General features: G+C 40.9%; 2 protein-coding genes across 10 annotated transcripts in view; both read left to right on the forward strand.

Moving 5' to 3' along the window:
* LOC111968597 (sine oculis-binding protein homolog A) overlaps nucleotides 1–5,702 on the forward strand; it is a 39,977-nt gene extending 34,275 nt beyond the window's left edge. For all 7 annotated transcript variants that reach the window (XM_023994284.2, XM_023994285.2, XM_023994282.2 and 4 more), the window contains one exon: nucleotides 97–5,702. Coding sequence is in view for 1 of the 7 variants with exons in the window: in XM_023994288.2 (XP_023850056.1) it covers nucleotides 97–131 (35 nt within the window). In the remaining 6 variants the exon portion in view is untranslated. The remainder of the gene's footprint in view (nucleotides 1–96) is intronic.
* Nucleotides 5,703–7,305: 1,603 nt separating this feature from the next.
* rock2a (rho-associated, coiled-coil containing protein kinase 2a) overlaps nucleotides 7,306–22,909 on the forward strand; it is a 47,321-nt gene continuing 31,717 nt past the window's right edge. For all 3 annotated transcript variants that reach the window (XM_023994291.2, XM_023994293.2, XM_023994294.2), the window contains exon 1: nucleotides 7,306–7,714. In XM_023994291.2, the coding sequence (XP_023850059.1) occupies nucleotides 7,616–7,714 (99 nt within the window). In that variant the 5' untranslated portion in view covers nucleotides 7,306–7,615. The remainder of the gene's footprint in view (nucleotides 7,715–22,909) is intronic.

A 22,909-nucleotide genomic window follows, 5' to 3' on the forward strand; every position in this document is an offset into this window, starting at 1 on the left:
GATGTCTGGTAGAAAAATAGACCTGTAGAATGGGGATTCCCTTTGTCTGATCTAACATGTCTAATTCTGGATCCTCTTTCTCCTTTCATATTTCAGCTCAGACAGATGGCAGTAACTCCCCTACAGAATGAGGTATGCTGTTGAAGCTCTTGACAACACTAGCCTTCCACTATCCGCCCGTCGCTCCTCCACTCCATGAACGTCTCTCCCAGCCAACTAGCACTCAAAATTCTAGCCTTGTCACCCTAATCTTAACAACTCGGCACAGGCCGACCACAATAACCCCTGGACCAGTGGAAGTGGGACTTGGAGGCATTCACCTTTAACCCAGACCAGACGTGTTATTTTCTCTTGAGACACATTCCTTTAGCCCACACTGCCCCTCTCTCCCTTCCTTCCAAAGCAAATGCTCTGTCAGATCTCTGCTGTCAGACTGATAAGCCACAATGCTAAGCCAATAGATTTACCAGCAGTTTTGTGTTCGCTGGAAGAGGCCTAAGGTAGCATTTTTAGCCAATCTGTTCCAAAGTGAAAGGTGTAGCATTTTTATGTGGCAAGAAATTCAGGCTAAAGTCATCCCCACCCACTTTTGCATGATCACAACCAGCACAAAATGCTAACCTCCAACCCCCATCCCACCATTGAGGGTGACAGGACATTTGTTTTGAACTGGAAACCAAAAAGAGACATCTCATAATGGAAGGTAACAATCAGAGGGAGACATTTTCTGAGCCTCACAGGTTGAGGAATAATAACAAGAAAAAAGAGGAGCGGTTAAATCCTTGTGTTCTGACTGTAGCACACTCTATTCCTGGAGATACCAGGGGCCCCTTTGCGTCACAGAACCTTTCTCTTGTGGAGCAGTGGGGATATCTCCACAATAAAAGGAGACCTTGGCACTATTGAACTGCTCATCTTCAGTGGGTTTCATGGTCATAAAAGACAAGATTTTTCAAGTTTATCCTCATTCACTGATTTGTGGACAACAGGGTAGAGACCTCACCAGCAAACGATGGTGGGTAACTGTGGACAATGTGCAATCTCTGCCAACGTGGAGGCTATTTTGCTTCTCTGCAAGCCCCTGGTCAGACAAAATCAGATGTGTAATTCTAATTGTAATCATCACGGCTGTATTTACATTTTTAACACCGCAATGATATTGATGATAATGATATATCTACAGCCACATCTCTGATGTGTACAGTAAGGTTATGGTAAGGATGTGACTTTCATCATGGAAGCAAAAATATGACTGCTGCTTATCACACCACAAAGGGATTGCGTGAATCGAGAGTTGAGACCACAGCCATTAGCATTGTTTCGTCACTAGTGCTCAGGGTCGTAATGTTGCACTAGGATTTATCATTGACAAGGGAAGCTGGCTCTCTTAAATCAAATTTGCTTGTCAGTCATAGATAATTCTCTGGAAACACTGGTCCAAACGTACTGTAGAACTATTTGTAAAGTCAAACTACTGAAACAAATTAGTCAATTCTTTAATGAGTGAAAGATTTTGTCATATTTACATTATGATATGGGGAATCATCTCACTTCCCTGTCCTTCACCCTGTTCAAAATGTTGTCATTTGCAAGTGTTAATCTGTCTGCATTATAACATTTTGGCAGTGTATATTTTGCTTCATTCTAGTTTATATTGCCGGTAGACACAAACAGACCCCCCACACACACTAGTTGGTGCTCGGTGATCTGAAAGGACTGAGAGTCTATTGAGGGACATAATGACGAACCTTATGTATTATTACCCAAAATGAGTTGCACTTACAGTACATGTTGCCAAATTGGTGGGTAGTGTACCACATGAGGGTGTCAAAAAGGCTCTAAGTTTGTCAGTTGCACAGAAAAATTAGAAAGCATCATGTTGCTTGTCAGGTTCAGATAAAAGTATGTCTTTTGGTACAAAGATTTCTCCCTATAGACTTCTGTCAACATAAAATTTGCTCTTTCGATTTTCATGCTCCATCTGTCCAGCCAAAATCTCCAGCTTCTTGCCAACTTCTTTTTCCATCTCTCCCATTTCCCTTTGGGTCTGAACCCTCTTTCTCTTCCTCTGAACGCAGATGGGAGGTGTAATTCCACACACCAGCCAGAGCTATGGGTTGCATGTTTTATTACAAAAATGGGAGAGTTACACACATAAACATACACACACATGCATGCATTTGCAGACACGCGCACACGCACAGCAACGACTCACCACCCTCCATGATGTACTCTCTCACACACGCACATGCACACACACTAACTAAAATGATGTTTAGAGATTCATTCTCTCTCCTTCCATGTATTGTTCCAACTGCTCTATCTTGACTTCCTCCCCGATGACAGTAGTGTTTGCCAGTGTCTGTGTATGCCAAGCAGGTGGAACCAGAGACCAATGTTCAGATTAGAGACTGTTGACTCAAAGTAAGCACTGCAACACAATCTGCCGCATGATAGTCAGGCATTTAGGCTTCGCCTGTCCCGTGCCAAGACTACGATTCTGTGTCACAGTAATTATTTTCTTGAATTTCCAGTCTTAAAAATAAATATATATACTGTACCAGTCAAAAGTTTGGACACACCTACTCATTCAAGGGTTTTTCTTTATTTTTACTATTTTCTACATTGTAGAATAATAGTGAAGATATCAAAACTATGAAGTAACACATATGGAATCATTTGGTAACCAAAAACCCAAAAAGTGTTAAACAAATCAAAATATATTTTATATTTGAGATTCTTCAAAAGTAGCCGCCCTTCGCCTCGATGACAGCTTTGCACACTCTTGGTATTCTCTCAACCAGCTTCATTAGCGGCAGGTAGCCTAGTGGTTAGACGTTGGGCAAGTAAACAAAAGGTTTATAGATCAACTCCCCGAGCTGACAAAGTAAAAATCTGTCATTCTGCCACTGAACAAGGCAGTTAACCCACGGTTCCTAGGCTGTCATTGTAAATAAGAATTTGTTCTTAACTGACTTGCCTAGTAAAATAAAGGATCAAAAATGTAGGTAGTCACCTGGAATGCATTTCAATGAACAGGTATTTCTTGTTAATTTGTGGAATTTCTTTCATTCTTAATGCATTTGAGCCAATCAGTTGTGTTGTGACAATGTAGGGGTGGTATACAGAAGAAAGCCCTATTTGTTAAAAGACCAAGTTCATATCATGGCAAGAACAGCTCAAGTAAGCAAAGAGAAATGACAGTCCATTACAGAAGGTCAGTCAATCTGGAAAATTTCAAGAACTTTGAAAGTTTCTTCAAGTGCAGTCGCAAAAACCATCAAGCGCTATGATGAAACTGACTCTCATGAGGTCCACCACAGGAAAGGAAGACCCAGAGTTACCTCTGCTGCAGAGGATAAGTTCATTAGAGCTAACTGCATGTCAGATTTCAGCCCAAATAAATGCTTCACAGAGTTCAAGTAACAGACACATCTCAACATCAACTGTTCAGAGGAGACTGTGTGAATCAGACCTTCATGGTTGAATTTCTGCAAAGAAACCACTACTAAAGGAGACCAATAATAAGAAGTGACTTGCTTGGGCCAAGAAACACGAGCAATGGACATGAGACCGGTGTAAATCTGTCCTTAGGTCTGATGAGTCCAAATGTGAGATTTTTGGTTCCAACCGCCATATCTTTGTGAGATGCAGAGTAGGTCAACGGATGATCTCCGCATGTGTGGTTCCCACCTTGAAGCATGGAGGAGGAGGTGTGATAGTGTGGGTGTGCTTTGCTTGTGACACTGTCTGTGATTTATTTAGAATTCAAGGCACACTTAACCAGCATGGCTACCACAGCATTCTGCAGCGATTTGCCATCCCATTTAGTTTTGGCTTAGTGGGACTATCATTTGTTTTTCAACAGGACAATGACCTAACACACCTCCAGGCTGTGTAAGGGCTATTTGACCAAGGAGAGCGATGGAGTGCTGCATCAGATGACCTGGCCTCCACAATCACCTGACCTCAACCCAATTGAGATGGTTTGGGATGAATTGGACCACAGAGTGAAGGAAAAGCAGCCAACAAGTGCTCAGCATATGTGGGAACTTCTTCAAGACTGTTGGAAAAGCATTCCCCATGAACCTGGTTGAGAGAATGCCAAGAGTGTGCAAAGCTGTCATCAATGCATTGTTTTGATTTGTTTAACACTTTTTTGGTTACTACATGATTCCATATGTGTTATTTCATAGTTTTGATGTCTTCACTATTATATTCTACAATGTAGAAAATAGTAATACATTTTTTTTTTTAAACCTTGAATGAGTAGGTGTGTCCAAACCTTTGACTGGTACTGTATATATCTTTAAAAAATACATTTCCAGACTCGGCAACCTAGCCTTTTGCAGTCATCCGACTGCACACTCAAAGAGTAGCAGTTCATTTGAAAACAAATAACTTTTGCACTGACTAATCCTCAATGATTTCAACCAAAATTAGAGATCAAATAAGAAACAGAGATAATGAGGAATAATTTCCATTCTTTCATTCACTTTCACTTGACCTCATCACCATATGTAATGCGAACCAGAGATACTTCAACAAATATAGCCTTGAAACTGGAAACTTGTAGTGTCTGCGGTTCTTGACAGATGTGGGAGACAGTTGAAACTGAGACAATGAAACAGGTCGGGCTTCTGTCTGACAGCAGAAATGTGTGTCTGGGTCTGTGTGTGCATGTGTGTGTTCAACTGATTTCAGCCGACCACTGCTGCCATTGTCTGTTGGACTGGAGGCATCTCAGTAAAATATAAATAACTGTGTGAAGCTAAGAATTGCCACTAGGTGTCAGGGTAGATATTCTTTGCTGCGAACACAGTTGAACTGAAAATACTCACAACTATGATTTTTTTAAGCACTTCCACAGACCTTTGACGCATAGTGGCCCTGACGCATAGTCCTCCTCACCCTAACATACCGACAATACCACACACACACACCTTAATATCGCCTTCATCATTGTGACCGAAAGGCCAATTCACCCCTCCAGTGCCAGCATCGTCAGTCTTGCAAATGCTACTTAAAGGAATGAAGTGGAAATAACTTCATCTGTCTATTTCATTGGGGAGAGATGAAAGAATAAAAGCGAAAATCCAGCACCCATTTAATGGAATTAAATAGGCTAGGTCAACAGCCTAAGATATGCAATGACAACTTCCTATTCAAAATCTTGATAGAGAGTAGAAATACTAAACGAAACAAAAACATGACATTTCTCATGTCACTTTTCAAACGTGAACAGAAAATCTGCCTTAACTCTCACTTGTGTACTCTACAGTGCAGACGATGATGCTCGCTTGTAAGACTCCCCACTTTGTACAAAATAAAATGGACAAAAAACAACTTTGTTATGTTGCTAGTGTTGATGTATAGATGATCAGCTTTCTGTGACTTGTATAAACCCAACCCTCACATTTTGCTAAAGGACCCTTCTTCCTACACCACCAACAAACATCCTCCTTCCCCTTCTATGTTTTATCTAGTGGTGAATTATCAACCTTTGTGTACATTTTATAGTATTATTTAATTAAAGTGAAGAAAACTGCAAGAAATGGATATAACTGTTGTCTTTTTATTATGAAGTTGTTACTATAACTTGTTGCCAAGATTGCTTTGAAAATAATAATTTTGTGCTGTAACAGTATTTGCTTTATTCAGTGAATTGCTTATGGAGACTAATAAATAGAGGCACACACCAACTTGTTTCATCTTTGTCAATATCTGTTTAWCCACASACACACACACACACACACACACACACACACACACACACACACACACACACACACACACACACACACACACACACACACACACACACACACACACACACACACACACACACACACACACACACACACACACACACACACATGAATTCCTTCTCTCACCGTGGAGCAGAAGCACAAAAATATGTATTGGACACATTGTGTCATAGCATCCACCGTGCATCACAGAACACTTGGGGTGGCAATCAGCAAAAAGTCTGCACCAGCCTACACAGCATGAAGACTGGTGCAACCACAGTGCCATATTGATACTCTACTGCAGGTATGTACAGTAGGAGCCTGTGGCTATGGCGCCATCCTATGGCGCTTTCCTCACTGTGCGCTACCCACCTTAATAGCCCACCAGCAGGGGTCCCCCTTCCCATTGCTGAATTTAGCAAACCGTGGGGGTTTCACATCCGCCTGAACAGCTACATGCATTGGCATAAACACAATGTACCAAAACAACACCACACATAGATTATAATGGGAGCAATGTCATCGACATCAATGGACGGACATAAGCAACAGTAAATTGTAGTATGTGTAGGCCTACAGTATGTCTACTGCAATAGTGTGATGCTGACCAATTAAACATAGAATTGTAGCTACCTTAGTACAACACCTTGCAAGCCGTCAAGAGGTTTAAATGTCTTGTTGCAATGTGTTCGATTGATAGTCGCAGGGTCATTTGAGGGACGCCTGTTCAAGTCCCAGTTGGCTAGCCCCCCAAATCGCTACACTGGTGTCAGAAGTCATATGGCGCTGCTGGGAGGCCAGATGTTACATTTAAATCCAACAACTAATATTCAGACATCTATTAACTTGCAGCTATGATATCATCTGGAAGTAGCATATTTGTTGCACACTTCATGATCATTGCACACAGCCATAAAAACTTTACTGTTATAACAATATCAAGAGATGGTGGGGCATAAGTGGAAATAATGTGTCAATCAGGTAAATCATTACTGAGTGTGAAGAATGTATTTGTAAAACTTTAGGAGAGTAGTCATCACATAGCTCTATTATTCATCATGATGCAGCTTCCCACATTGAACAGCAGCTTGATTTGAGGAGACAGAGAAGGCTTATGGGTAAATGAGGCGGCTGTGTCTGCATGTTGATGTCAGAGGAGGGAGGAGAGATCTAGCTCTGGAAGTGGAGTATGTACGAGGAATCCACAGTGGCTAACTGCAGTTAGACATTCCGACAACCCTTAGTTTTTCGTCATGCAGGGATACATACCGAAATAGTTCTGTAGTGCATAGGAGAAGAGCTGATTGTATAACGTTTTTAAACTGTTCATCGCTCAAGCTATTTTGGAGAACGCCATACTCTGTCAATTTGCTTATGACAGTGATGCAATTACAAAATCCATGTAATTTGAGTGTTTCAAATGTTGGATTTTAAACACTTTCGACTGTTTTGGAAACACATTTTTTTTTATTTAAGCAAAGCACATCGGAGCGCCCAAAAAGAGAAGGGAGGGGGGCAAGAAAACGCCCTGTTGCTGAATCTTCTTAAAATTCTAACTTAATCGCGGTGTGAATCACAGAGAACAGTCATATGGAATATGGTACTATAAATGTCTATCTTGATTTGCGTTCAACTAAATCTCCGGACTAATTGGCAAGTTTGCGGTGCTGCGCTTCTCCGTTTATGGTGGATTATAATTTTTTTCTACATTGTGGATTCTACAATTCCGAGGCGATTATAGAAGGAGGCTGCTAGGCCCACGGCCATTGCCCAAGAACAAAAAGACTTTTCCCCATGTAAACCCAAACAGTTCTCATAAGGCTCGTCTTATATGTAAAAGAAACGGGCATTTATCAATCGCAAAAATGTCACTTGGTGCAGAGAGAAGGATGGAAAACCGGTTGAAAAAGCTGGAGGCCATGATCAAAGATCCAAGATCTGCGATAAACTTGGAAAGTTTACTCGTAAGTCTGCTAATATTTTATTAATTATTAATAGGGCCTATTCTGTTTTCCCTTCGCGCACTTTGAAGCAACCAACATGATGCATTGTAGCAGTATACTTCTTACGCCATTTAACCAATATGTATCTATTTTGATGTTGCCGATGTCGACATTGTAGCCAAATCCTATCATTCGCTGGCTGCGCGGTGTTGGGCAAGGTTTAGCTAACTTCCTCACCACCAAGCCTTTCATGATTCAGGTCAACATTTACTTCAGAAAGAATAGGCCTGTTACACTATATTTTAGAGTAACAAAAATTATAAACACATCGTTATTATTTAGCATTAAGTTGTCACCTATAACAGCATCATGTGTAGCCTTTCCTGTGACAATGTGTAGCCTATATTGTTAATAGTTCCTGATTGAAATGCTCATTTCTGCCTGACTTAGAATTCCATGCAATTCAACATCGGGATTCCAGGCAACATAGGCCTATGTAAGGGTATATGGATCGAAAATAGTTGAGCCATATGTTTTTCTAGTGATATGAGGGCATCTGATGCAGCAGACAACACAGCTATAGCTGTAGGCTAACTGCATTACATCTGTTTGAAGATTATTGGAAAATGTGCATAGTCCTGTAGGTTAGCCTACTTCTATGGAAACGTTTCTTCCGGTCAAGTCCCTGAACGATCTCCCGCCTGGCAAGGGATTGGCCCACTGACTTGTATGGGATATGCGCCACATTGTCATGTTTGGCACCAGACGGGTACCAACGGCATGTCACACGCGCGCTTGTCTACAAACTGATGCGTTGTAGTAACTGCCAAAGAGAGGAGTGGGTTAATAATAATAATAAGTGAACGTTTTAGGAGTGTTTACCCATACAGGCCTACTCACTGCTGTGGAATGTCGAGAGGACTGTCATCTGTTTATAGGCCTGAAAACATTCTGCAGAAACCTATTGTGATAGCCTAATAGTTGGTCCAGCCTGAAATGGCCACACCAAGATCATAAACACTCATGATTTACACATTCAGGATTTGAAGTGTTTCCTGGTGAAGCTCCCTCAGACACTATTAAAAAATGTCAAGCAGTTTCTGAACCAGAGTTCAACTTCTTCAGTACCAGTTGAATTAAGAATCCATCTGTTAAAAGTGCATAATGGGTCTAATTTATATGCAGTGACTGAATCCTCAGCTGAAAAGTGTTTATTTCCTGGGAATGAGTAGGAGATAGATATCAAAGCTTGATGACTGTTCTAGACTGAAGTTGAGTGGGAGGAGTGCGTAGGACTGAACAGGCTGTATCCTCCCAAGCCATTTTTGGCCTACTCTCGCTTTCTGTTATTGTCTGCTATGAAGAAGGCACAGAGGCAAGCATCAGGCATTGCAATAATGTAGTCAGACCTGTTTCTACATGCTCTCACATTCAGACCTTTCCTGATATACCATCCATTGTTCACTTTAAAAACATTGCCTAATGATAAATTATGAACACACACATATTTAGTCATTGACATCCATTAACACCTATAACAGCTGCTTATATATAATTATCCTGGATAAGGCACTTGTTGCCTCAGCAGAACAATGCCTGGGCCTTTTTTTATGTCCTTACTTCCTGTAAACGTTTTTCTTCCTGTACGCTTCTTGTTTTGCACAATGTACATATGAGATAATAGTCTAAAATAGAGAGTAGGCCTAAAACATGTCCCTGGAGTGTTTCAGGAATGTCAAGCTGCTCTTCAAAGGGGGTTTCTTATCACCCTGATGTGATCTGATGCAGTGTAGGACTGACTACCACTTGAAATTAGGCCCACACTCAGTGGAATGCAGCTTGGGATCTGTCAGTTACCCCGCCAAGGTTTCACTACACAACTGAGCAGTGTGAATCTTATGAATGACTGAAGTACTGTTGACTTGAATGTGTTTAATGTGTGTAATAGAATGAAGAATGCAGTGTTTCAAAGCATTTAAATGGAATGCATTTGAATGGGTACTAGTGAATTGTGATTCACCTAAATGGAGTGTGCAATTTATCCAATAAAAGGAAGGATAGGAGGGAACTCATATCAGAGGAGTGTGTGTAGACTAGTTTGGGCTACGTAGAGGAGGACAACTATTGCTGACCTGTCTGGTACTGCAGCAGACTGACTAAGGTCTCCTGGAAAGCTTCAGGAATGAGATGGCATTCATTCTGCCATCTCAGAATGTGAACTGGATCAGATGGCGTGCCTTTAACAGGCAGCTGAGAGAGTGAGGTGTGTTCAGTACAGGTTCAGGGGCGGGTAACTCAGGCCAGTCAACAGGATCTGATCTGCAGTGTTGGCTGTTTCTTTTCTTCTCCCTCTGGCACTTTCAAATTGACCCATTAATGTTATTTTTTCTTTATTGGATGGAATGCATTTAGTGTTTTATAGTGTTCAAATGAAATGTTGAACTTTGATTAGCTATATGTTTTTACTATTTCAATAAAAATTGTACTTGAGATATTTCATGAGCTGAGTCCATTGCTGGCTAGTGTGAAAAATCCTGCCCAGTTGGCATATTTTGCAATGTCAACTACGTTGATAGTCATTTTCACCTGCAAAACTTTGTAGTAATGTAACATTCCTGTATTCTGTTGCTCCTTCTCCTATACTGCTATCTAATATAATCCCAGGGCACACCCTTTTAATTTCAGGAGTGCTCTGTATCAGCTTAGACACGTTATACTGTATCATGGAGGCTTGAAGTAAAACATCACTGATGGCAGTATTTTTCTCCAGGCCCCAGCCCCACTGATCCCCTTTATTTGGCAGAGCATCAGTGCTGACTGGGTAACTGTTTTCAGTCACCAGCATCAACCACTGTACTGATAACCACGTGATATTAAAAGATGAAACTTGAACGCCAAAACGGCCACTCGGGGCTAGCAGCATGAAAGAGAGGGCATTTCTTGAGATAGGCCTAACTAGGCACACTTGATTGCAGCCTTTTCACTGTCCTCAAGGAAATGACCTCATTGAGTAAATAGTTGGAGCTATATATGGGTCTCAAAGTCCCTCTGAATTGCTGCACTTTCCCCTTTCACTATTCTCTTTATCTAACTGCACCTCTCCTCTCTCACTGGCTCAAAATGAATGTTTTATTTGAGTTTCAAAGAGATTCACACCAGTAACTCATTTCTATTCTGATATTAGAGTTTCATTGTTGTCAAAGGAACATATATACGATTGTTTCATTTGTTTGTTTCTATATGCACCTACAGTGGGTATCACAAACCCACCTTGGATTTCTTCACATTTTGTGTTACAAAGTGGGATTGCAATGGATTTAAGTGCCTCTTTTTTTGTCAAGATCTACACAATACTCTGTCAATGTGTTTTTTATATAAAAAATGAAACACTAATATACCTTGATTACAACAGTATGCACCCCCCTGAATGAATACATATTTCGAAACACCTTTGTAAGCAATTACACTAGTGATTATTTTTGGGTAAGTCTCTTAACACACCTGTATAGCACAATATTTGTACCTTATTCTTCAAGTGCTGTCAAGTTGCTGGGGGTCATGGCTAGAAAGCAATTTTTAACTCTTCCCATAGATTTTCAAGCAGACTTCAGTCAAAACTATAACTTGGCCACTCAGGATCATTCACTGTCTTCTTGGTAAGCAACTCCGGTGTAGATTTGGCCTTGTGTTGTAGGATAATGTCCTGCTGAAAGGTGAATTCCTCTCCCTGTGTCTGGTGTAAAGCAGACTGAAGCAGGTTTTCCTCTAGGATTTTGCCTGTGCTTAGGTCCATTACGTTTCTTTTTATCCTGAAAAACTCCCCAGTCTTTGCCGACATCAAGCATACCCATACCATGATGCAGCCACCACCATGCTTGAAAATAAGGAGGCAAATACTCAATGATGTGTTGTTGGATTTTCCCCAAACATACTTTTTGGCCTAAAGGCAAAGCGTTGTAATCCTTCGCTGTGTTTTCTTGCAGTATAACTTTAGTGCCTTGTTGCATAGATTATGCATGTTTTGGGAATATATGTACTGTATGTATGTGTATATATTTACAGTACCAGTCAAAAGTTTGGACACACCTACTCATTCCAGGGTTTTTCTTTATTTTGACTATTTTCCAAATTATAGTATAATAGTGAGGACATCAACTATGAAATAACACATATGGAATCATGTAGTAACCAAAAAAGTGTTAAACAAATCAAAATATATTTGAGATTCTTCAAAGTAGCCACTCTTTGCCTTGACGACAGCTGCAGAGAAACCACTTCTATAGGACATATAGGAATAAGAAGAGACTTGCTTGTGCCAAGAAACACGAGCAATGGACATGAGACCGGTGGAAATCTGTCCTTTGGTCTGATGAGTCCAAATGTGAGATTTTGGTTCCAAATGCTGTATCTTAGTGAGACAAGGAGTGTATGAATGGATGATCTCCGCATGTGTGGTTCCCACCGTAAAGCATGGAGGAGGTGGTGTGATGGCGTGGGGGGGTGCTTTGCTTGTGACTCTGTCTGTGATTTATTTAGAATTCAAGGCACACTTAACCAGCATGGCTACCACAGCATTCACCATCCCATCTGGTTTGTACTTAGTGGGACTATCATTTGTTTTTCAACAGGACAATGACCCAAAACACACCTCCAGGCTGTGTAAGGGATATTTGACCAAGGAGGGTGATGGAGTGCTGCATCAGATGCCCTTGCCTCCACAATCACCCAACCTCAACCCAACTGAGATGGTTTTGGATGAGTTGGACCACAGAGTGAAGGAAAAGCAGCCAACAAGTGCTCAGCATATGTGGGAACTCCTTCAAGACTGTTGGAAAAGCATTCCTAATGAAGCTGGTTGAGAGAATGTCAAGAGTGTGCAAAGCTCTCTTCAAGACAAAGGGTGGCTACTTTGAAGAATCTAAAATCTATTTTGATTTGTTTAACACTTTTTTTGGTTACTACATGATTCCATATGTGTTATTTAATCGTTTTGATGTCTTCACTATTACTCTGCAATGTAGAAAATAGTAACTTTTGACTGGTACTGTATATTGTTCTTTTCACTGTCATTTAGGTCGTTATTGTGGAGTAACTGCAATGTTCTTGATCCATCCTCAGTTTTCTCCCATCACAGTCAATTAACTCTAGCCGTTTTAAAATCACCATTGGCCTCATAGTGACATCCCTCAGCAGTTTCCTTCCTTTCCTGCAGTTCAGTTCAGAAGGACCACTGTATCTTTGTTGTCTTGGTGGTTTAATACATCATTTAAACTTTACCATGCTTAAAGATATATTCAATGTCTGACTTGTTATTGTTACCCATCTACTAATCACTGCTTTTCTTTGAGGCTTTCGAAAAAGCTCCCTGGTCTTTGTAGTTGAATTTGTGCTTCAAACTCAGTACTTGACTAACGGAAGTGGTAGTCATTAAATAAGTCATGTCAAATCTCTATTTCAAAGTGAGTCCATTATTTTGCGATTTGTTAAGCCACATTTTACTCCTGAACTAATTTAGGCTTATGCAACAACTATATTTTAGTTATTTAATTTGTATTCATTTGTAAACCTTTGTAAAATGTTCTTTTCACTTTGACATTATGGAGGATTTTGTGTAGCTCAATGACAAAAAAAATCACAATTAGATCTATTTAAATTTAATTTGTAATGCAACAAAATGTGAACAAATCCATGGGGGGTGAAAACGTATGATGCCCACTGTATACATAATTGTTAGATAACCATTGAACCAGAATAGACAGCTGATGGTCATTTCCATGTAAAAGGACACCTGAGCACCAACATGTGAAGTTTGTAGGAAAATGTCAAATGAAAGCTGAGTCAAAATATATATTTTATTAAAGTATATATACACTTTTCAAGCATTTTCCATCCTAAAAATTAGGATTAAGCAAAGGCTTTGATTTCAGGTCCAACAGATGGGAAAGGGGTCTTGGAAAACATCCAGAAAGTCTTGAAAGGTATTAATAATACATCAAAACACAATCATGTTGAAGTGAAGACCCCTGCCAACTAATAGCAACACATATTTAGTTTCGGATAAATTATTCTGCCTTCTGTTCGTTTTTTAAAGAAACATTGCCTTGTTCCTTGAGAATTACTTTAGCAAAAAACCCACATACCTTTTAAGATATTTTCAAATATCTCTGTCATGGGGAGGGAGGATAATACAAGTTCACAGAAGTAACAAGTGAAGGTAGACCTATCAATTAGTGTTTTTAATATCGATTTTGTTTGAATTATTAAGTGATTAATAAAAAAAAACGTAATTATGTTATCAAATCAGTAACAGAATTTCCCAAAAATTAGTAATGTAATTTCGGCTATTGAATTGGCTACAAGTTTGGACAGCGTACACGAGTTGAGTACACTATAATGTACTGTACTGAACTATACTCTGCTGTACTGAACTCTACTGTTCTGTGCTGTACTTTGTCCAAACTTGTGAAACATAGACGTGTATAATTGGTTCAGATTTGGTCTGGTCCAACAAAATGTGGTCTTGTTTTTCCGTTGGTCTTGTTTTTCTTGCAATTCCGTTACTGGGTGTAAATCCACTTCACTTAGTGTAGTTTAATACCCAAAAGAGATTTGATCAAAGTAAATTTGTCATGTCATACCTGACACCCCATTCTTTCTGCAGACATAGTTGAATCTTCATTCAGAGCAGATAGTTTGTGGCCACCTTTTCCCAAAACAATGAGGGAGATTTTGAATTATGTTGCCAAAATTTGCATCTGCACAGTTCTTCCAGTAAATGTTTTTATAAAATGTTCAGTGTACGTTTTTTTAAAAAAATGTCCATGTGCATATAGTTGTATGGTTTCTTAAACTTTTAAATCAATGTTTTTTGTTTGGCATACTTTTTAAGTGAAAAATCTGAGTCTCAGCGCAATTCCATTATCGTGGAATTGTCCTGGTATGACAGAATTTTTTTTTTCAATTCTCACGTCTCAAATGTGACAGCCAGACTCGACACAGCTTCAATTTCAAGCTTCCACTGTGAGTGACAACTTGCAAATGATGGAATTATATAAACGATTAGTCTCTTCTCACTGTCGCTGTGAAGCATGCGGAGCACTCAGAGTCTGGAGAGAGAGACTAAAAAACGATTGACATCAAGCTGAACTCTCAATTAAATGTGTCAAAGTGCATTGGTTACACTAGTCCAGTGGTTCACAAACTCTTTATAGTCCCGTACCCCTTTAAACATTCAACATCCAGCTGCATACCCCATCTAGCACCAGGGTCAGCGCACTCTCAAATGTTGTTTTTTGCCATCATTGTAAGCCTGCCACACACACACTATAAAATACATTTATTAAACATAAGAATAAGAGTGAGTTTTTGTCACAACCCGGCTCGTGGGAAGTGACAAAGAGCTCTAAGAGGACTAGGGCACAAATAATAATCAATCAATTTGCTCTTTATTTTAACCATCTTACATTTAAACCTTATTTGTCCATCAAATTGTGAATAACTCACCACGGGTTAATGAGAAGGGTGTGCTTGAAAGGATGCACATAACTCTGCAATGTTGGGTTGTATTGGAGAGAGTCTGTGTTAAATCTTTTTCCACACACAGTCTGTGCTTGTATTTAGCTTTCATGCTAGTGAGGGCCGAGAATCCACTCTCACATAGGTACGTGGTTGCAAAGGGCATCAGTGTCTTAACAGCACAATTTGCCAAGGCAGGATACTCTGAGCGCAGCCCAATCCAGAAATCCGGCAGTGGCTTCTGATTTAAATTCAATTTTCACAGAACCGCTAGTTGCAATTTCGATGAGGCTCTCTTGTTCAGATATCAGTAAGTGGACTGGAGGCAGGGCATGAAAGGGATAACGAATCCACTTGTTTGTGTCATCTGTTTCGGGAAAGTACCTTGGTAATTGTGCACCCAACTCACTCAGGTGCTTCGCTGTATCATATTTGACATTGTCCGTAAGCTTGAGTTCATTTGCACACAAAAGAATCATACAATGATGGAAAGACCTGTGTATTGTCCTTGTTAATACAGTCAGAGAAGAGCTCCAACTTCTTAATCATAGACTCAATTTTGTCCCACACATTGAATATAGTTGCTGAGAGTCCCTGTAATCCTAGATTCAGATCATTCAGGCGAGAGAAATAAATCACCCAGATAGGCCAGTCTTGTGAGAAACTCGTCATCATGCAAGCAGTCAGACAAGTGAAATTGATGGTCAGTAAAGAGAACTTTAAGCTCGTCTCTCAATTACAAAAAACATGTCAATACTTTGCCTATTGGTAATCAGCGCACTCCTGTATGTTGTAAAAGCGTTACATGGTCGCTGCCCAAATCATTGCATAGTGCAGAAAATACACGAGAGTTCAGGGGCCTTGCTTTAACAAAGTTAACCACTTTCACTGTAGTGTCCAAAACGTCTTTCAAGCTGTCAGGCATTCCGTTGGCAGCAAGAGCCTCTCGGTGGAAGCTGCAGTGTACCCAAGTGGCGTCGGGAGCAACTGCTTGCACGCGTGTTACCACACCACTATGTCTCCCTGTCATGGCTTTTGCTCCATCAGTACAGATACCAACATGAGCAGCAGCTACGTTTGGCTACATACGTAGGGGAATTCCCGCGAGAGAGTAACGGTTAATGTGATTGGATGTTAATTATTTGACTAGGCTACCTGTATTTGACATTGTGTTGTTATATGAACACTAGATGGTTTAATTTTATTTTTGGCAGTGAAACGACACTACTCAGGCGAGGATAAAAACCTCAGCCAAATGTATAGCCCCGTTGGAAAATATAAATGGGCTGTTTGAAAATGTGAAGAAGACATTTTTTTTTAACAAAAAATGTATATATACAGTGGGGAGAACAAGTATTTGATACACTGCCGATTTTGCAGGTTTTCCTACTTTTTATCGTAGGTACACTTCAACTGTGAGAGACGGAATCTAAAACAAAAATCCTGAAAATCACATTGTATGATTTTTAAGTAATTAATTTGCATTTTATTGCATGACATAAGTATTTGATACATCAGAAAAGCAGAACTTAATATTTGGTACAGAAACCTTTGTTTGCAATTACAGAGATCATACGTTTCCTGTAGGCTTCAGGGCACCCATGAAAGTCCAGCAAGCGTCAGGACCGTCTCCTAAAGTTGAATCAGTTGCGGGATCGGGGCACCACCAGTACAGAGCTTGCTCAGGAATGGCAGCAGGCAGGTGTGAGTGCATCTGCACGCACAGTGAGGTGAAGACTTTTGGAGGATGGCCTGGTCTTAAGAAAGGTAGCAAAGAAACCACTTCTCTCCAGGAAAAACATCAGGGACAGACTGATATTCTTCAAAAGGTACAGGGATTGGACTGCTGAGGACTGGGGTAAAGTGATTTTCTCTGATGAATCCCCTTTCCGATTGTTTGGGGCATCTGGGAAAAAAGCTTGTCCGGAGAAGACTAGGTGAGCGCTACCAACAGTCCTGTGTCATGCCAACAGTAAAGCATCCTGAGACCATTCATGTGTGGGGTTGCTTCTCAGCCAAGGGAGTGGGCTCACTCACAATTTTGCCTAAGAACACAGCCATGAATAAAGAATGGTACCAACACATCCTCTGAGAGCAACTTCTCCCAACCATCCAGGAACAGTTTGGTGACGAACAATGCCTTTTCCAGCATGATGGAGCACCTTGCCATAAGGCAAAAGTGATAACTAAGTGGCTCGGGGAACAAAACATCGGTATTTTGCGTCCATGGCCAGGAAACTCCCCAGACCTTAGTCCCATTGTGAACTTTTGGTCAATCCTCAAGAGGTGGGTGGACAAACAAAAACCCACAAATTCTGACAAACTCCAAGCATTGATTATGCAAGAATGGGCTGCCATCAGTCAGGATGTGGCCCAGAAGTTAATTGACAGCATGCCAGGGCGGATTGCAGAGGTCTTGAAAAAGAAGGGTCAAGACTGCAAATATAGACTCTTTGCATCAACTTCATGTAATTGTCAATAAAAGCCTTTGACACTTATGAAATGCTTGTAATTATACTTCAGTATTCCATAGTAATATCTGACCAAAATATCTAAAGACACTGAAGCAGCAAACTTTGTGAAAATTAATATTTGTGTCATTCTCAAAACTTTTGGCCACGACCTGTATACATTTTTTATGTGAATCACATTTTTATTTGGCGTACCCCCAACGGCATTGCAATGTCTATCAAACTTCTCTCTGGTGCTGTGAGTGAGGCACTTTAAATGTCTGTTGGAAACATGCAGATGCCCTAGAAAGTCCATCTACTGTTTGTATGTATTCACTGACATACTGCCAGTGCAACTACCGCTGCGTTACTATTAGTTGCCGGCTTGTTTTGATTATTTATATATGTGGGTTACTTTGAGTGGAACCACATTCATGGCAATGGCACCATTGATTTCTGGGTCTGTACTTTTGTATGGTCTGAGTTTAGCATTGGCTGGCATAGGTGGTGCCATCTGAAGGAAGTATTATCATCAATGGGCTTTGTTTGGGTATTGAGAATAGATTTGGGTAATTGATTGGGTAAATGTTTAGTAGCAGACTGCCATTTTCCCTTCTCTTTGCTGTAGCGCCATGTTATGGTTAGTGCTAACAAGAAGATGACTTTATTGATTGATAATTAGGATGTTTCTGTGGATAGGAGACACATTGTTTGAATTGATGTGTTGAAGTTTGTGTACATTGTTCAAGATTAATGGTAGAGTGTTATCTAGGGGCCGACATCACAGTGAAGCCATTGCAAAGCACAGAACTTGGAGGCTCTTACCCCAGCAGATCGCTAAAATGAAGTTACACTTCTGCAATTGCCTGTAAGTGGTGTAAAATATGAATCCACTTCTCATGATCTTAGGACCAGGTTTAATCTCTGCTCGTATTTGTTTCCACATTCATTTCTCTTTTGACTCCTCTCCCTTTCTCTGCCCTGTCCCCTCTCCCTTTCCCTTCTTCCTCTTTCCTTCTCTCTCTCTCTCCTGTCTCCAGTTGTGCGGGAAATTCAGTCTTCCATGGCACTTCTGCTCAGCTCCAGCTGTGCTCTGACTTGGAGGAGGCAGATTTTCTGTCCGATCTGTCTCTAAATGTGACCGCTCTGCTCACTAGCAGCACTGGGTGCGATGTGCCAGTGGGGAGAAACACTGCCATATATGGCGGTGTGATGGTGGCCAGGGCCAAGTTGTGCAAAACAACCCTGTACACCTCCTCTCTTGAGACAGCCTCTCCCTCTCCTCCCCTATTCCTTCTCCCACATTCTCTCTGTTAGCAGCGGAAGTCCCGGCTCCTGTGCAGGATGCAGAATGTTAGCTAGTTTGCTCTGGTCATGCAAATGTAGAGCAAGTGTATTCTGTAATCGTAGGCCAAGGGGCTAAGCTTACGACCGGAAGTAGTTAGTGTTGGATATTTTTGTTGTTGCCTTGTTTGGTGTAGCTAAGTGTCAGTCCTTCAGTCCATCCTGCCCAGTAGACTTAGTCCTTTACAGGTGGATCTCTGTGCTTCATTTTGAATGAATGCTGGCTACTCATAGTATAAAATGACAACAGTGTTTGGTTCAGAAGCACCTAGGTCTCTAGCTAAAGCAAGCACGATTTAATTTGGTGGTGAAACACCTCACTTAACACTGCTAACAGACCTGTGTGGGAGAATTCTGTGAATGTGATATAATATATTACTGTGTGTGGGGGGGAGGGGTGGAGTCAGACTCTATTTTCATGCATGACAACATGTCAGCGATGGGAGTAGAAGGTACTTTGGAGAAGCGTTCCGCCTACTCATTTACCATTCTATCCATCTGACTTCAAGCATCACCTCGTCATGACAACCTCCTGGGTAGAGACCGCTTCCCACAGACACAGAAACGCTGTGCATGCACACGCTCACATAAACACATGCACACTCCTACATACAAAGCAGTGAGCCGTCATCACACCAACTCTATGTACATTATCACCCGTAGTCAAATCACCTATGGAAAAATACATAATATACTTGATGAATAAGTCCACAAAACATCTACGGGTTCATTTCTCTGACGTCCAGCACATCTGTTCAAAAACAGAACATATCAGGCAAGACATCCATCAGCAGTTAGACAAAACACAGACGTGGTGCTTGTCCGTTTCCCTCCATTGGTCACAGTACAACATGGGGCCCTTGCCATTTGTGAGACTCTGGCTCTGGCTGTTCCAGTATTTTAGAGTTATGGGCTCTGCCTGGCATACCCCTCACTTTGCCTGAGCTCCGGCTCCACTTCTCCCAGCAACTATTTTTAAACGTCTGGAATTTGATCAAAACATTAGCTTTTTACTCAAGCCTTTTAAAGTCCAAAGGCTGTTTTCTGTTTCGCACGCCTGGAGATGGGATTGGAGATAGGGAGGAGGGTTTGGGAAATGGAGAGAGGAGGTTCCCTGTTGGAGTCAAGTCTGTTGCTATTGGTTTAACTAACAAGAATTTGTTCTTAATTAATACAATGAAATAAAGGCTTCATATGAAATGGATCATAATAATAAACTGCATTACTCATAATAATAAATAATAATAGTTGAATCAGAAAATGAAACATTTCTTTCCCTTCAATGATTTTTTGCCTTTGCTTGTGACAGGAAAGTCACACAAAGATAATACCGATAGGGGAGAGTGGGGTAAGATGAGCCAATCTTGTTTCTAGAAAACCATACACAAAATTAATAATTTTACCAATTATTTAGGAAGAGGTCATAATTTCATGGTGTCTGTGAAGAAAGAAACCACATGGAAAAAGTGGTAAGTTACATCCAAAAATCAGATTTTCTCCAAGTCAAATGAATTGAATGTGTTATACATCAGTGGGGGTCTCTATAAGCTTCAATATGAGGTCCTAAACCTAGCATGAAAGTGCATCCTTGTAGCTCTGTGGGCTCATATTGTTGAAATGTTTGTCTTTGGGCAATGACCATGGGGTAAGTTGAGCCAATGACAATGGGTTAAGTTGACCCAATGTCAAGTTGAGCAAATTGGTGTTTTCTTCCCACACGTAATGCAAGGCATTATTGCTGGTATATGCGGTAACAACAGGGCCTGCCTACCTTAAAAGTTTGTTCTTTCATTTTTTGTACGAAGTGTTTGTAAGGTGTTAAGCATGTGTTTTAAAATATGCTTAAAATCATGAAAAGACAAATAAGTGATTGTTGAATTGTTTGGGAAATAAAAATAGACATGGTTTTAAAACTGGTAACTGATAATACATGGTCAAGATATTAGTGAGTTACAGTTCATGTAAGGGAATCTGTCAATTAAAATAAATTCATTATGCCCTAATCTATGGATTTCACATGACTGGGAAATCAGATATGCACGGATACCTTTAAAAAAGTTAGGGGCATGGATCAGAAAACCAGTCAGTATCTGGTGTGAACATCATTTGCCTCATGCAGCGCAACACTTCTTTGCATGGAGTTGATCAGGCTGTTGATTGTGGAATGCTGTCCTACTCCTCTTCGATGGCTGTGCAAAGTTGCTGGATATTGGCGGGAACTGGAACACGCTGTTGTACATGGTGATCCAGAGCATCCCAAACGTGCTCAATGGGTGTGGGTGACATGTCTGGTGAGTATGCAGGCCATGAAAGAACTGGGACTTTTTTCAGCTTCCAGGAATTGTGTGCATGCATTATCATGTTGAAACATGAGACGATGGCAGAAAGATCTGGTGCAACCAATTACCTTCAGAAGTCACATAATTAGTTAGATTGCACACAGGTGGACTTTATTTAAGTGTCACATGATCTCAGTATATATACACCTGTTCTGAAAGACCCCAGAGTCTGCAACACCACTAAGTAAGGGGAACCACCAAGCAAGCAGCACTATGAAGACCACGGAGCTCTCCAAACAGGTCAGGGACAAAGTTGTGGAGAAGTACAGATCAGGGTTGGGTTATAAAAAAAATGTCCAAAATTTTGAACATCCCACGGAGCACCATTAAATCCATTATAAAAATTTTGTAAGAATATGGCACCACAACAAACCTGCCAAGAGAGGGCCGCCCACCAAAACTCACGGACCAGGCAAGGAGGACATTAATCAGAGAGGAAACAAAGAGACCAAAGATAACCCTGAAGGAGCTGCAAAGCGCCACAGCGGAGATTGGAGTATCTGTACCACTTTAAGCCGTACACTCCACAGAGCTGGGCTTTACGGAAGAGTGGCCAGAAAAAAATAAGCAAACATGTTTGGTGTTTGCCAAAAGGCATGTGGGAGACTCCCTAAACACATTGAAGAAGGTACTCTGGTCAGATGAGACAAAAATTTAGTTTTTTTGCCATCAAGGAAAACGCTATGTCTGGCACAAACCCAACACCTCTCATCATCAACCCGAGAACAACATCCCCACAGTGAAGCATGGTGCTGGCAGCATCATGCTGTGGGGATGTTTTTCATTGGCAGGGACTGGGAAACTGGTCAGAATTGAAGGAATGATGGATGGCGCTAAATACAGGGAAATTCTTGAGGAAAACCTGTTTCAGTCTTCCAAAGATTAGAGACTGGGACGGAGGTTCACCTTCCAGCAGGACAATGACCCTAAGCATACTGCTAAAGCAACACTCGAGTGGTTTAAAGGGAAACATTTAAATGTCTTGGCCTCAATCCAATTGAAAATCTGTGGCATGACTTAAAGATTGCTGTACACCAACGGAACTCATCCAACTTGAAGGAGCTGGAGCAGTTTTGCCTTGAAGAATGGGCAAAAATCCCAGTGGCTAGATGTGCCAAGCTTATAGAGACATACCCCCAAGAGACACACAGCTGTAATTGCTGCAAAAGGTGTCTCTACAAAGTATTGACTTTGGGGGGGTGAATAGTTATGCATGCTCAAGCTTTCAGTTTTTTTGTCTTATTTCTTGTTTGTTTCACGATAAAAAATATTTTGCATCTTCAAAATGGTAGGCATGTTGTGTAAATCAAATGATACAAACCCCCCCAAAAAATCTATTTTAATTCCCGGTTGTAAGGCAACAATATAGGAAAAATGCCAAGGGGGGTGAATACTTTCGCAAGCCACTGTACTGCCAAATTCTCAAAAGGCGGCTTATGATAGACAAATGAACATAGAATTATCTGACAACAGCTCTGGGGGACATTCCTGCAGTCAGCATGCCAATTGCAAGCTCCCTCAAAACTTGAGACATCTGTGGCTTTGTGTTGTGTGACACAACTGCACAT

The sequence above is a fragment of the Salvelinus sp. IW2-2015 genome, linkage group LG9, assembly GCF_002910315.2.
Source record: "Salvelinus sp. IW2-2015 linkage group LG9, ASM291031v2, whole genome shotgun sequence".
Lineage (NCBI taxonomy): Eukaryota > Metazoa > Chordata > Actinopteri > Salmoniformes > Salmonidae > Salvelinus > Salvelinus sp. IW2-2015.